The sequence below is a fragment of the Protomyctophum parallelum genome (genome assembly GCF_964188405.1).
Source record: "Protomyctophum parallelum genome assembly, chromosome: 17".
Lineage (NCBI taxonomy): Eukaryota > Metazoa > Chordata > Actinopteri > Myctophiformes > Myctophidae > Protomyctophum > Protomyctophum parallelum.
The window spans coordinates 21,829,429-21,843,282 of NC_139719.1; the positions used below are offsets into that span (position 1 = coordinate 21,829,429).

General features: G+C 43.6%; 1 protein-coding gene across 3 annotated transcripts in view; it reads left to right on the plus strand.

The window, feature by feature from the left end:
- LOC310874869 (myosin phosphatase Rho interacting protein) overlaps positions 1 to 12,322 on the plus strand; it is a 39,707-nt gene extending 27,385 nt beyond the window's left edge. The window contains exons 15-25 of one of the 3 annotated variants that reach the window (XM_083787785.1): positions 124 to 261; positions 1,836 to 4,478; positions 6,497 to 6,644; positions 6,909 to 7,026; positions 8,410 to 8,569; positions 8,795 to 8,902; positions 9,113 to 9,199; positions 9,386 to 9,548; positions 9,657 to 9,742; positions 10,166 to 10,240; positions 11,257 to 12,322. In XM_083787785.1, coding sequence (XP_083643911.1) covers positions 124 to 261; positions 1,836 to 4,478; positions 6,497 to 6,644; positions 6,909 to 7,026; positions 8,410 to 8,569; positions 8,795 to 8,902; positions 9,113 to 9,199; positions 9,386 to 9,548; positions 9,657 to 9,742; positions 10,166 to 10,198 — 3,684 coding nt within the window. In that variant the 3' untranslated portion in view covers positions 10,199 to 10,240; positions 11,257 to 12,322. The remainder of the gene's footprint in view (positions 1 to 123; positions 262 to 1,835; positions 4,479 to 6,496; positions 6,645 to 6,908; positions 7,027 to 8,409; positions 8,570 to 8,794; positions 8,903 to 9,112; positions 9,200 to 9,385; positions 9,549 to 9,656; positions 9,743 to 10,165; positions 10,241 to 11,256) is intronic. The other 2 variants (XM_083787784.1, XM_083787786.1) reach the window with 2 other exon arrangements.
- Positions 12,323 to 13,854: the final 1,532 nt, after the last annotated feature.

Sequence of the window (13,854 nt, forward strand, 5' to 3'; positions counted from 1 at the left end):
GATCTGCTATTTTTCAATAGCTAAATTATAACATAATGTTTGAAACACCAAAAGGGGTTCCCGCCCAGAATGGATTAACCATTTACTGTTACTATCATTTTGTATGGCTCGCCACCTTTCCAGGTAGAAGAGCTGAAGGTTCAACTGGGCAGCTGTCACCAGCAGCTGGTCGACTCCAACCAGCACAAGCAGGAGTTAGAAACCCAGCTGAGAACAGCCCTGGAGAGAGAGCAGGACTTCCGGACAGGCTACATCTCCCCGGTGAGTCATATCAGATAACTAGTCGCCATGTATTCAGTGCTGTACTCAGTGTACTGCATTGTGATGTGATGTCTTGAAAAAGGCCTGCTGTTGGGGGTTTCATGCATTCGTTCGGAAACTGAGCAGTATTTTCCTTTCATTTTGTAACAATCTTTGCATGTTGTATTTTGTTGTAAGAAACTGACAGACCTCGATGCTACAAAACGACTACAGATATGTGCCTTTGCATGAGTTCATTGCATGCGAAGGAAAAACATGGAGATCTCATTACTACTTTGGCTTCTATCGGCGTATCTCTTATTTATGTGATGGATTAGGCTCGTGTAGGATAGAGTTCAAGAACTTATGCTGGAAGTTAATTTGCCGAATATTCAATTTGGTATTGGCCAAATAACATTGGTTTTCATTATTAATGGGATTATACTTTTTGGCTATTAAATGTTTGGCTTGAAATAAATAACCTCTCAGCTTGTCTAATTATTTGCATGGAAGTCCGAATTTCATTTTCTTTTAACTACTATAGACCATCCTTTTTTTTCTTTAACAAATGTCATCAGCCATGCCGTGGCTTCATTTGATTTTGTCGGTTGAATCCCGTTGACCTTGTGGTGAATCCCGTTGACCTTGTGCGTGTGGATATGTTTCTAGGTTTGTGACAATTTAACCCATTTTGACCTGAGATCAGATTCTAAAAATGTCTTCTACATCCTGACAGTTTTCTGAAAAAGCTATGTTTCTATGTCAGTGGTTCTTCGATTTTTCAAATATAGCTAAAGCATAACAATGCTAACACCAAAGGGGTTCCCGCCTAAAATGGGTTAAGTAAGAGTGATCTATTTGTATTTACTTGGGGACTTCGTATATAGATGTTCAGACATGCTATAAAAAATGTATTATTTTTCCATGAGTTTCTTTTAAATCTTTAGAATATGTTTGTAATCCTTATGAAAACATGTACATTTTTTTTGTCTTGTTTCAGAAATATTACATTCCAGTGTTTTGCAAGGCTGTGGTGAAATCTTATCACTTTTATTTTATGAGAATTGCATTTCTAAGCTATGCTTTAGATGGGCACAAGAGAAATCTAACATCTCAACAAACATTATGTTTGGAGAAAGACAGTGAATGAGTGGTGCAAATAACTGAAAATGTATGTATGTATGTACGTATTTTGTTGGACTTGGTCTTCTGTTCTTCCATCCCTCATCCCTCAGTAAACCATCCAGCTGAAACTAATTCTGCATCACTTACCCCATGAAATAACCATTAACCATTTAATGTGCATGCTCTGTCGTGATTAACTAACCTCTGCCATTAAATCTCTTTCCTATGCTTTCAATTCACATAATTTAGGCCTAATTAAATTGGAATGATGTTTATTTTAATATATATATCATTAGTGTTCATCAACATAATTTGAAGTTAAACATTAATCATTTGGGAATGTTTAATTCAATGTCACATTTTAGAGGGAAAATGGGGGGAAATAATTAATTAGTTGACCCTTGAAACAATTAGCAAGCTTGTGTGTCCCCTGCTGTGTGTTAACCAACTGTCTGGTCCCCTTTTCCAAGCTGGAGCACCCAGCTCTGGAGGCTGATGTGACGCCCCAGACGAAGAGGCCGGAACTGGTTAGTTCTCAAGCACAGAGCTTGACAAAGAAGTACCAGGAGACCAAAGAGCTCCTGCAGCTGCAAGAACTGAAAAAGCGCAATATGCAGGCACAGCTTGGCCTCTCACTTTCTCACCTCTCCATCAAGGAACCTTATCTTTCTGAACCCCCACAAAGCCCTCCCCCAGAACCTATCCAAAAGACAGTTAGCCTCCTGCTCCATGATAGCACGGAGAGGATTCAAGAGCTAGAGGACTTGATAAATGGAAACCCTCTGACTCTTAATGGCTTGGTGAAATTATTACGGTCACACAGTTGCAGTCAGGAGGCAATGGAACACAGTAGCTTCCATAATCTCTTGGAGGCCTGGAAATATCAACAGGAGGTAGAGAATGAGACCATGAAGAAGAGCTTAGCCAGGGCAGGAGAAAGCATCCTCAGCTACGAAACCCGTCTTCTAACCATGGAAGATATGGTCGGGAGGGTTCAGAGGCAAAAGTTGGAAAGCTTAAAAAACCCATACTGTCCTGTCTCAAAAATCGAAGACCATTCGGAAATGAACGAGGTGACGGCAGCAATGCTGTCCCAGAGGGTGGAGCTGTTGTCCAGCGAGAACTGGGCGCTGAACCAAAGATACCAAGAAATGGTGAACCAGCTGACGGAAGCCGACAGAGAGATAGACAGGCTGAAGGCCGAGTTGGTCGACCTGCAGGGCAGCAAACAGCACTACCTCATCATGGAGGAACTGAACAGAGTCAAGGCTCAGCTGGCGGAGAACCAGGCCAACGCCATCGACAGGGAGTACTACGAGAGGGAGCTAAACGACAAGTCTCTGAGGCTTCACGAGGCTCTGGTGACGTTGGAGGAGCTGGGGAACAGCCTGAAGGACACGGAGAAGAAGCTGCAGCTGAAGGAAGCCACGCTGAAAGGTCTGGGATTCCAGTTGGCGAATAACGACGACGACGACAACGACGAGACGCTGTCGGAGAAAGAGCATCTCAGGGAGCTGCTTGAAGCCTCCGAGGTGAAGTTGCTCGAACGAGAGACGGCGCTGCAGACCGCGGAGCAGCGCTGTTTAGAACTCGCGGCACAGACCAGTGAACTAATCACTAGAATCCAGGAATCTGAGAGGATCAATAGTCGGAAACTATTAGAGGCAGAAAATGAACTGCGGATGTCAAAAGATACGGTGGAGTTAGAGATGACTGCAAGTATGGAAGAAAATATGCGTGTTGCTGAACGGGTAATTCATGTGGGCGAGAGGCAGGGTGCAGAAGGACTTATTAAGAAAGTAGTCAGAGAGTTTGAGTTGAAGGCTCAAGCACTTAATCGGGTATTGCAGATGTTATCGAAGGTGGATGTCAATGTAGAGAAACTACTCGGTGGTTTGAAAAGCACTTTACTTATCACAGAATACCTTGGATGTCCTAACGCGGCATCATTTAACGTGAGTCAGAAAGTTCTGAAGAGATTAGTATTAGAGGCAGAGTTCTGGAGCCAGCTGTTGAGTATTACCGAAGAGAGACCAGAAGAAGAGGCAGGAAATACACAAAGCTTTGAGAGGCTTTTGGCAGAACGTATGATGGCGGAGAGGAGCATGTTGCTTTTGATGAGAAGGATTTCCCCGCAAGCACAAATGGAAGTCGATAGCGAGGTGTTTGTGACAGAGTCGAGCCTCCCGGACATGTACAGCTGGCTCAATAATGAGACCAACGCTCTCGTCCTGGACGACCTCAGAGAGATCCTGGAAGAGAAGGTTTATTTACTGAAGCAGATAATCTCCACTTTGAAGTCCAAAAAAGATGACAAGCTCCTGTCCGTGATTCTAGCTCGTTTCAACTCTGGCGATCAACCGCAACACTGTCACGGATATATCTTAGATGCCTTTAGAGAAGCGCACTTGTCTTATGTCAGCATTAGACTGAAGTATGAACATAACGCAGAGCTACAGCAAAAGCAGACACAAATTCAGAACGGCAGCTTGGACTGTGCAAACTGTCCTAAACTGAGAGAGCTCACACGAGACCTACAGTCCCAACTGGCAGATCTTCAGAATCGGCTGTCTGAAGCGACGGCGAGAAGGGACACGGAGTCACTCGCTCACATTCAGATCGAAGGACGGCCTATAGACTCGCTGGATAAAGCCATTGAACTTCAAGACACGATGGCCAGACATCGGAAGGAGCTGCGGGAGGTCAAGGACGCGTACGAGCAGGAAGCGGAAAACCTGAGGCGGGAAGTCGCCAAGGCCGGCGAGGTGCTCCGCCTCCGCTCCGAGGAGAACATCAAAGAGATAGACTCGCTGACCGCCTGCATGGAGAACCTGACGAAGAAGCACGAGCTGGAGAGGAGCGTTCTCCTAGAGACGTTTGAGCGTGAAATGGAGGAGCTGCGACGTGCGGCGACTCCGGCGAGCGCCGCCGACGAGGTCCGGCACGATCCCGCGCATCCCACCACTCCACCCCCGGCGTCTACCCTCAAGGAGCGTATCCAGGAGCTGGTGGCCCAGGTCTCGGCCATGGCCGAAGAGATGAGGCGACGCGAGCAGCGGGGCGACAACGTGACGCTGCGGCTGAAATATGACAAAGACCTGGAGAACCTGAAGGTGGCAGCACTCCCTGTCCTTGCCCGTTCCTCCATCCGTGACGCCTTGTGTTCCCTTGTGGCAAACCCCCAGATCCCCCCCCCCTGTCCCCTTACCCTGCCTTCCTAACCTCGCCAGCCCTCACTCCCGCTCTTTGTTCTGTAAACCAGTTTTCCCCCCATGTTGCATGATCACTAACCCTCTCTTGAGTGCATGTGATTGTTAAAGCCGCAGTGGTTTTGTACCGAGGAACCCATTTTGTGGACGTTTTTTGAGCTGCAATTTCTTGGTTATTTGAGTGAGTCTCAAGTAACCAAGATTTGACATTGGCTATCTGATCATTTCATTTGACACTGTAAGATGCTGTCCCACAATTTTGAGGCTATATTAATATGAAATGTGTTCCTCTTGTGTTAGTCCAGTGTGCTTATTAATCAAATCTTTTACTCTGGTATTGGCAAAGAGGTTGACCCTTTTTTACTTTATTTGAAGTAATTTATTTGGAGCCAAAAGAAATGTAATCATGGTTTTGGAAATTATTTTAGCCTTTATTCAAACATGACAATGCATGGGTCCAATCTCTTTTCCTTTAGCTGTGCTAACTTTAACGTTTCACCCTTCTTGGCTCTGATTTAATATGAAATTAATTGAACCGTCTTGTATAATATTTAATTATATAATTTCTTCTTTTTTCCCCCCTACAAATAGATGAGAGAATTTATCTTAGTTTTATTCCACCTACAGAGCTAGGTTTGGCTTCGCCTTTTGGGGTCTTAATTTTCTATGTTAATTAAAGTCAGTGGAAGTATTATCAGTAGTAACTGATTTCATTGCATTGAGCTGAAGGCTAATACAGTCATGTTTGTTGTGAATGAGAGGAACGGCAATGTATTCCTTCCATCCACTCTGAAATATATGGAAATAATTTGTGTTACCATGTAACTTAATTAGTCCTCCCCATTACAAGCTACGTAAATAGTCTGGATTGGTCGAGCAGAACCCATTGCACTCCTCAAACAGGATATGAGCTTTTGTACACATGCAGACACACACACACACACACGCACACAAATCTGTATCAACAGTAAACAAAGTGCAGGTGCTCTGTGATGTAAGACCAGAGAGTCTCCATATGCCCAGCGGGAGAGACTTGGCTCACTCAGTCTCTCACAGTCAGTTCCTGCTGCTACTCTGAGTTCTCAGGGCTTTTATCCCTATGAAAACAGACTGGGGCTGCAGCCTGTTTTAACTGCTGCAGAGAGGGAGGAGCACAGGCCAGGGCACCACCGTTGACCGGGTCCTCAGATTAGTGGCAGTGAATAGAGGACGGATGTGGGCCTAGGGTTTGGGGTCAAGCCAGTCGGAAAGGCCATTCAAATCTCCTCTTGTGGAAACGTGCACTGTTAATTATAATAGCACTGTGAATGGCTCTTTTCTAAAAGTGTGCTGATTAGGATTACCTTCCCTCCCCCCTTCTCCAGTCCATAACCACCCAAAGGTGTAAATACAAACTTGCCGGTCTTGCATAATTCGACACAGATGGGCATGCCAAAAATAAATACCTCATGCCGACCAGGCGTCTGTTTCCAGAGGCATCTGCCCCCCCCACACACACACACACACACACACACACTAATCATTTCGTTGGGGCCAATGCAGATTATGTTGTGTACACGTTTTCAACCAGACTTGAACTCGTTTTAATATTGGCATTGGGTCAAGTAGTCAGTGCATTAATAGTCTTTAGGTTCACAGGGTTTAAAGGCACATGTTTGTATTACCCACTTCTCCTTCCAGTGCCCTTCTCTTAACATCTCTACTCATACAGGCTCGTCTTGCTCGTGGCTAACAGGCTGCAGCTTGTTATTAAATGGATGATGATCAGCAGAAAATAACGTGTGTGTGTGTGTGTGTGGGGGGGGGGCCCAAGAGGTTTTTACATCCCAGCTCACATTGGCCAGGGGAACCTCTTGGTCCCATCACAGATGACCTGTATGCTCAACCGTTACCTCTGAACCCCCCTCCTATGTATTGTATAGGCCACCTGTGAGAGGGGCTTCGCTGCCATGGAGGAGTCGCACCAGAAGGTGGTCGACGAGCTCCAGAGGAAGCACCAGAGAGAGTTGGAGAATCTCCACGAGGAGAAAGAGAGGCTGCTGGCCGAGGAGACTGCAGCGACCATAGCTGGTAAATGGAACCTGGGATGAAGAACCCATCTTACTTAAGACAGAACATATCTGAAGGCATTACAGACTAGTAAATGCATGTGATCACTGATGTCACCAAGCATACAGTACAGTACAACTTATAGGCTCTTTCTTTTTTTTTAAGCTCATTGGACACATTGGCGTGGGGTTATTATGCTCTGCAGTGAAAGTGGTTACACATGTAAGAAAGAGTTTGCAGGTTCTCCGCTCAGTAAAGCCCTTTGTTTTTTTGTTGTTGCCATAGCAATTGAAGCAATGAAGAATGCCCACCGGTCGGAGCTGGAGAAGGAGCTGGACAAGGCCCGCAAGGCTAACAACAACACGGAGAATGCAGACATAGAGGAGATTCGCAGGCAGCACGAGTAAGTTGGCTTCCTTCGCTGCTCCAGTACTGTATCTTATGGTAGGATACAACACAGTGAAAACTCTGAGCTGTAGTCCTGAGACCAGAATCTACAGATATCTTCTAAATCATGACAGTTTTCTGAAAAAAACCTATGTTTCTATATCAGTGGGTTCTCAAACGATTTCATGTTAAGGACACCAAACATAGGTAATTGGCCGCCGACCCCCATCTGAAAGTATGTTGTTCCAGGGACCCCCCCCAGAAGCAAAGATATGAGTTAAAAACGTTAGAATATATATTCAAAGATTTGAGACACATTTTCACGATAAAAATAAATATATAGCATATCTACAAGCTCGTAGCGTGACACTCTGTGCCGAGCTATGAGCTTGTAGGTCTGCTATTTTCAACAGATAAACTTTAAAATAATGGTTAACGTGGTTAAAAGCTAAGCTGACACAGATCTTAATGGTCTTAATGGGTTAACTCAGAGTGGTCCTCCTGTTTGATGGCCGCTGAAAGGTTTTTCCCCCCACATCTGTCCTTTTATTATTGATAGTACGTTTGAGTCAAACTAGCTAGTTCCTCTTGCCTTTGCTTATTTACAGGATGACTTGTTTAATTTGATTTAGGCAATGATAAGATGTTAATAGTCCCAGTCTCTTCTGCCGTTCCATATGTCTAGTTGTGACATGAGCAGACTAGACAGACATACTGGGTGTTGACTTGACTTCCCACCTGCCTGTCCTCTGCATGCTATGACACATCATACCACATCACCTGGGGAGCTGCAGGTGTTGAGACCTGCCATATGACATTCCCATCAGAAAACTTGAGCATTTATTAAGGTCAAGTCCATGGAAATGTGTGTGTTTTTTTTAAATAAGGAGTCTATTACACAAGTTTCTCTAATTTTGTAACACAATCTGATTGAAAAAGGTAAGTATGAAACGGCTGTAAAAATCTATTTTAGTTGTGCCCTTTCTTCGATCCAGAACCATTGTTTGTGTTTTCTGGACTAACTTACTGATCCCGCTTTGTGTAACTAAGCAACTGGGCAGAAGGTCTCCTATAGTCCGCTGCTTGCCAGCTGTAACCAAGGCAACAGGTGACTGAGGTAGCAAAATATGACCCTGCCAAACATGGAATTACAATGTCCCACAGACCGGACCCCAGTCTGGTCTGTGGGACATTGAATTTATCTTGTTTTTCTCTGCCATTCTGCCCCACTGTATGCTCCTAATCAGACATCAATCAACCTCTTTCAGGCTCAAAGCGTGAACTTAAAAGCCAAAGGCAGGCCAAGAGAGAGGATATATAATTCCGAATTCATGCCGCTGTAGCTCTTGTTTGAACTCTCCTGAATGTCTCGTGTGTCTCTTATCGCGGTGTGTTTCAGAGAGGAGCTGTGTTCGTTCCAGCGGGAGATCGAGGTGCTGTCGGAGCAGTATTCCCAGAAGTGCCTGGAGAACGCCCACCTGGCCCAGGCACTGGAGGCCGAGAGGCAGGCCCTCAGGCAGTGTCAGAGAGAGAACCAGGAGCTCAACGCACACAATCAGGTGCACAAAATACTGTACACTACACACACACACAACACAGCTGCTCACACGCAACATGGCTGCTCACATGCATTCTCCTTGAAGAAACCGTGGCTTGCTTAGCCATCAACATTTGCATGTGATGCATGAACAGACACATGATGAATCATGTGTCACGGTTTCCCTGGTGCTGAAGCTTTCCTTTACCTACTGAACTAAGACGGCAGTTGTTTGTGTTTTTCTTAGGAGCTGAACAACCGTTTGGCGGCAGAGATCACAAAGATGCGCTCCATGACCAGTGAAGAGAAAGACTCGGGGCAGTACATACAGGGCAAGGAGCTCTACGAGTTAGAGGTACCTTCACCTTTTACTCTTGAAATGTATTTTTTGGAAAGTGTACATCTGTGTACCGTAATGACACTAATAGTGGCAGATTCAAATTTACTGTAATAAAACCAATGGTTGGTTATCATTGAGTTCCCACTGTAGCATCTGTAATCCGATGTATGGAGGTTAATAAGACTGTTGCTCAGTATTAAGTTGCATGTATTTTCCACATGCCAGGTGATGCTGAGGGTGAAGGAATCTGAGGTCCAGTACCTGAAGCAGGAAATCAACTCACTGAAAGATGAACTCCAGTCTGCCCAAAGAGTACGTTTCTCTTCATTTGACTTGGATGCCTTCTCAGGCACTTCAGGATGCAAATCCCCATGCACAGGGGATTGAAGTGAAGGGTAAACAATATAGATAAAACTCAATTGACCCTTCATCCGAGATCTTATTGTGTGTGTGTGTGTGTGTGTGTGTGTGTGTGTGTGTGTGTGTGTGCGCGCGCAGGACAAGAAATATTCAACTGATAAGTATAAGGACATCTATACAGAGCTGAGCATTGTCAAGGCCAAAGCCGAGCGGGATCTGGGGCGGCTCAGAGACCAGCTGCAGCTGGCCCACGAGGCACTGGGGGAGCCCTCACTGGAGGAGCTGGAGAAAGGAGGATACGGTAGGAGAACCGTTCACCCTGCGAATAATCAAATGCTTGCCATTAAACTATGCAGGCCCACACTCGCCAGGAGCACCTTGCTATTTAAGTGTCCATTGTCTTCACTAGATATAATGAAGTCCAAAAGCAACCCAGACATCCTCAAGATGGCAGCTGCTGCAGCTAAACGCTCTGAGCGTACCATGAGGTCAAAGGTAGGTTGCCGAAAACTAGGGAGGCCTTTACTAGTCCTCAAAACCCATCTACTGTAGCCGTTTCCTTTCTATTAGAATGTAATCTTCATTAAACTGGATTGCTGAAACAATTGTCTTTTTTCTGAACAGTGATTAATTTTGCCAGTAGAGGTCTCTCATAACAGCTGGATTTAGTGTGTTAAATACAATAAACAAGTCATGTAGCATGCCATACTGCCATCTACAGGTCAATTGTTTTATTACCTGTATTATTGAACGGTGCGCCACATAATATGGCAATGTTGTTGCCAAGCTGCACACACACACACACACAAGACTTAGAATGACCTTCATAATTATGGACTTTGTTGCACCGGTAACACTGTAGTTGCTTAACACACGCTTGCTGGTGTGTTTTGTTCTTTTCCCCCCTTCTGTTCTCAGTCTGTGAATCGTGACATGCCCTGGGACAGTTAGGGCTGCTGGAGACGTTTAGGCCTTCTACCCTTCTCCTTTTAGGTAAACCAACCGGACCCCTCCACCAGTGTCAACCACTTCCTGTTGTCCTTCACCTCTTAAAGCACTGTGTGGCTCTCTCTGACGGTGTCACTATTTCAACGTCGTTAAACACAAATCCCCCAGGTTGCAGGCTGATGAGAAGAAATTGCGTTCGGCTCCCACAGAGCATAGAAATCTTTTATGTAGTTCTGTTTTTTTCTTCTTTTTTTTGTATTTACGTGGTTGGTATAGAGCACCGAAGTCTGACGTCAATATCGGTAGAGGGCGCAAATCCACAGGTTCATGTACTTTTTATTTGCATTATAATCCCCATAGGGGGATTTTAGATCGCCTCATATAAGAACTGTGTTTGAAAAATAAACATGTCATCCCGGCCGCTTCACTCATATGGATATGAAGAATCAACTGACTGAAAATGCCAATGTTACTGCTACTGAATTAGTTACATTTTCGCTAGAATATATGAGTAACTGACTGTTGCAAACGATACAGAGACACCTCCCTGACAATAACGCTGAGACAGCTTGTTTATTTTTGGACCACAACGCTTATAGTAGACGATATTAAGATCACCCCATGTTATTCTCCATAGAGAAATTACTTCCGCAAACCAGGGGAATCAAAGGGATGAGAGTTACGTCAGGACTTCGGCGCTCTCAATACAATTTGATCCATTTGTCCACTCACATTACTCACTCATACCTTTTTTTGTTTGTTTGTTTGTTTACCAGTTTACAACCTATAGATTTATAGATTACCCACGGTGTGTCTAGAAGGCTTTGGGGTCACAAGTGAAGTTTTGTCTTTGGGGTTTTACTCCTCTCACTGCACTGTTCGGATGAATGCATTCACCCATATTGTGTTAAGCACCTGTTAACAATAGATAAGCACTGTTGGGAAGCACTTGACTTCCGCTGCCTGCTAAGGAATGACATGGCTCTATCAAGGCAACAATGTTATGTTCCCAGATCTGTCTCAATTCCCCGTTGTCTTTCTCTTCTGTTATCTTTCTCCAGAGTCTAAAGGAAGGACTGACGGCTGAACAGAGACTCCACCTGTTTGAAAACAAAGACACTAAGGAGTTCTGACATTGGCACGTTAATGGCCTGTCTAACTTGCTGCATGTTTAGAGGCCCACTATATTTTAGCTCTGTAATTACTTATTTAGAAACACTACACACTGGTCACAAAACACAAGTCGTATATTATTGAAAAAAAAAAGAAAAGAAAAAAAAAATGAATGAATTTGAGTTTGAATTTCATGTCTATAGTGTCCGCATTCCATGCACTTCAGTTACTGTGACATTTTGTTTTTTATTGTTAAAATCTTACTGTAAATATTGTGTACTGTTTTTAATTGAGCATCTATCATGCATACACTAAAACCCTGACTGTGTAAGCTACTGTTTTAACGGCGTAGACTGTGTTGCTAGCCAAAGGAATAAGTGTGATGTTTAATGGCTACACACAACGGCTACATGTTAATGACCGAATAATGATTTGCATAACCAACCTGAGGAATTAGTTTGGCCTTCATGCCTGCACATTATGCTAGGTGTGGTCGGCTTGCACATGTTGAGAACCCCCCCAGCAGGCCAGCACCGCTCCGTTATCATTTCATCGCAGATGACTGTGTCACTCGATAAACAAGCCGTGGGACGAAAATGTATGCAAACTGTCTGCCGCATTGGAAGACGCTTCATTGGCTGTTTGCTTATGTTCTATGTGGTGATCATCATAGATGTCTTAAATTCACCCATTTTAGATTATCCATGAAAAGGTTGACTGCTGAATGCATATGTATCTGATTCACTGATTATAATATAAATATATATATGAAAATTTATATAGACTTTTTTTTCTTTCTTTTTTTCTTGCTGCAATCATTGGGTCAGCTGTATAGGAGTTGTCGGAGGTGGTTATGTTTGTAGTCTTGTTCAGTGGCAGTCCCTTTGTATTTATTTAAATGTTTTGGATTGTTGTCTCACATGCCCATTCCTCTGTACTCTATTATTGTAAATATACAGCAAATGTACACCAACTGACTAAAGGTTTATTAGCAATAAATATTTTTGCACCCTTGTTCAGGTGTCTTAGTTTGTGGAGTTGTTCTGCCAGCATACCTACACTGTGATCGCAAACTTGATTAGAATTGATTTTTCCATACAAAAAGCTTTAGATCCAGACCAGTTCCAACACTACATTATGTCTTTGAAAGGAAGAAAATGGAAAGAACGGAAAACAAAAGTACTTATGGATTTACAAGTCACAAGCACCAGGACAAAAATGGGGTCTGATTTTTGTCCCTTGAAAATGCATAATGGTTGTGAATTATATTTTTTAAGCTTTGCAACCACATTTAAAATTCACAATTAATAGCCTTGCATATACATTCTGTTCACGGTTCAAGTTTTATTTAGTGTCCCCAAAGGGCAAATTGGGTTGCAGCGACATAGACAGAAATCAGTACATCAAACGATACAGTAAAATAAAAAGATACTACAGTACACATAGCAGATACCAGAAAACATACAATAAGTGTAAATTTTACCATAAAGTGCTATATGCTGTGCACATTGATCATAGAAAGTGCATGTTTGATTGAAATATAATTAACAGTTTGCAAAATTACACTACATTTCAAGCACAACTCAATACAAAGACTTAACTGAGTGGACGACCCAGTAAAGCATTACACTTGTTTACAAGAGGGTCCACCTTGTTCAATTCACCAAAACATTTAGAGACGTACAAATAGACACTTAACTATATAGCCAAAGAACAGAACAGGAACAGAGAAAGGGAAAATAAACATACAGTGAAGGGGAAAAGGGGTGGGTGGTGAGGGTGATTCATATTTTACGGGGGGCAGTTTCGAATTGCAGCCGGATCCGTAGGTGCCCTTTCCCTTTGAGAGCGGTTTTGAAGGAGTCAAGGGATTCGCGTGTCTTAATGACTGTTGGTAGGGCGTTCCACATTTTGGTGGCATAGGAGCGAAAATAATTTAGTCCCTTATTTGTGCCGAATCTGCACATGGTTTGTTGCACTCGCTCTGGTGTTGTGGGTGTGGACTTCGTTAACATTAAGGAAGTATTTAGACAGGTACATGGGTATCTTGGTGAGTTCGTACTCATTTTTCATTTAGTGAGTTACGTGTTGATTTAGATTTATAGCCTATTATTTTATTGGACCTATCACTTTACCTGCCACAACATATGAGTATTGAGGGCCGGCCCGGCAGGGTCTTATATTTTAAGTTTTGAGTTAATTACTACTAATCGACTACCCATGGTAATAACAAGGTAACTTAAACAGAGCTATAACAATTAAGGTATGTATTGTACAGTAAGTTCAGTAACCTGCGCGCGCGCGCGCGCGCGTGTGTGTGTGTGTGTGTGCAACCACGGCTCACCTTGTGAATAGCCTGCCTGAAAATTATCACAAGTCAAGAGTGACATATGATGGAACAAAACCGTAGTATTATATCATAACAGATAAAAGTCACTAATGTTAAAAGGCTCAGGGGGATGAATCACTACAGCTCACGTGTCCCATAATGCAGTTCAGTGTAACTTGTGCCCCAGCTGAGTGAGTGACAACTGTGTGCGCTCAGT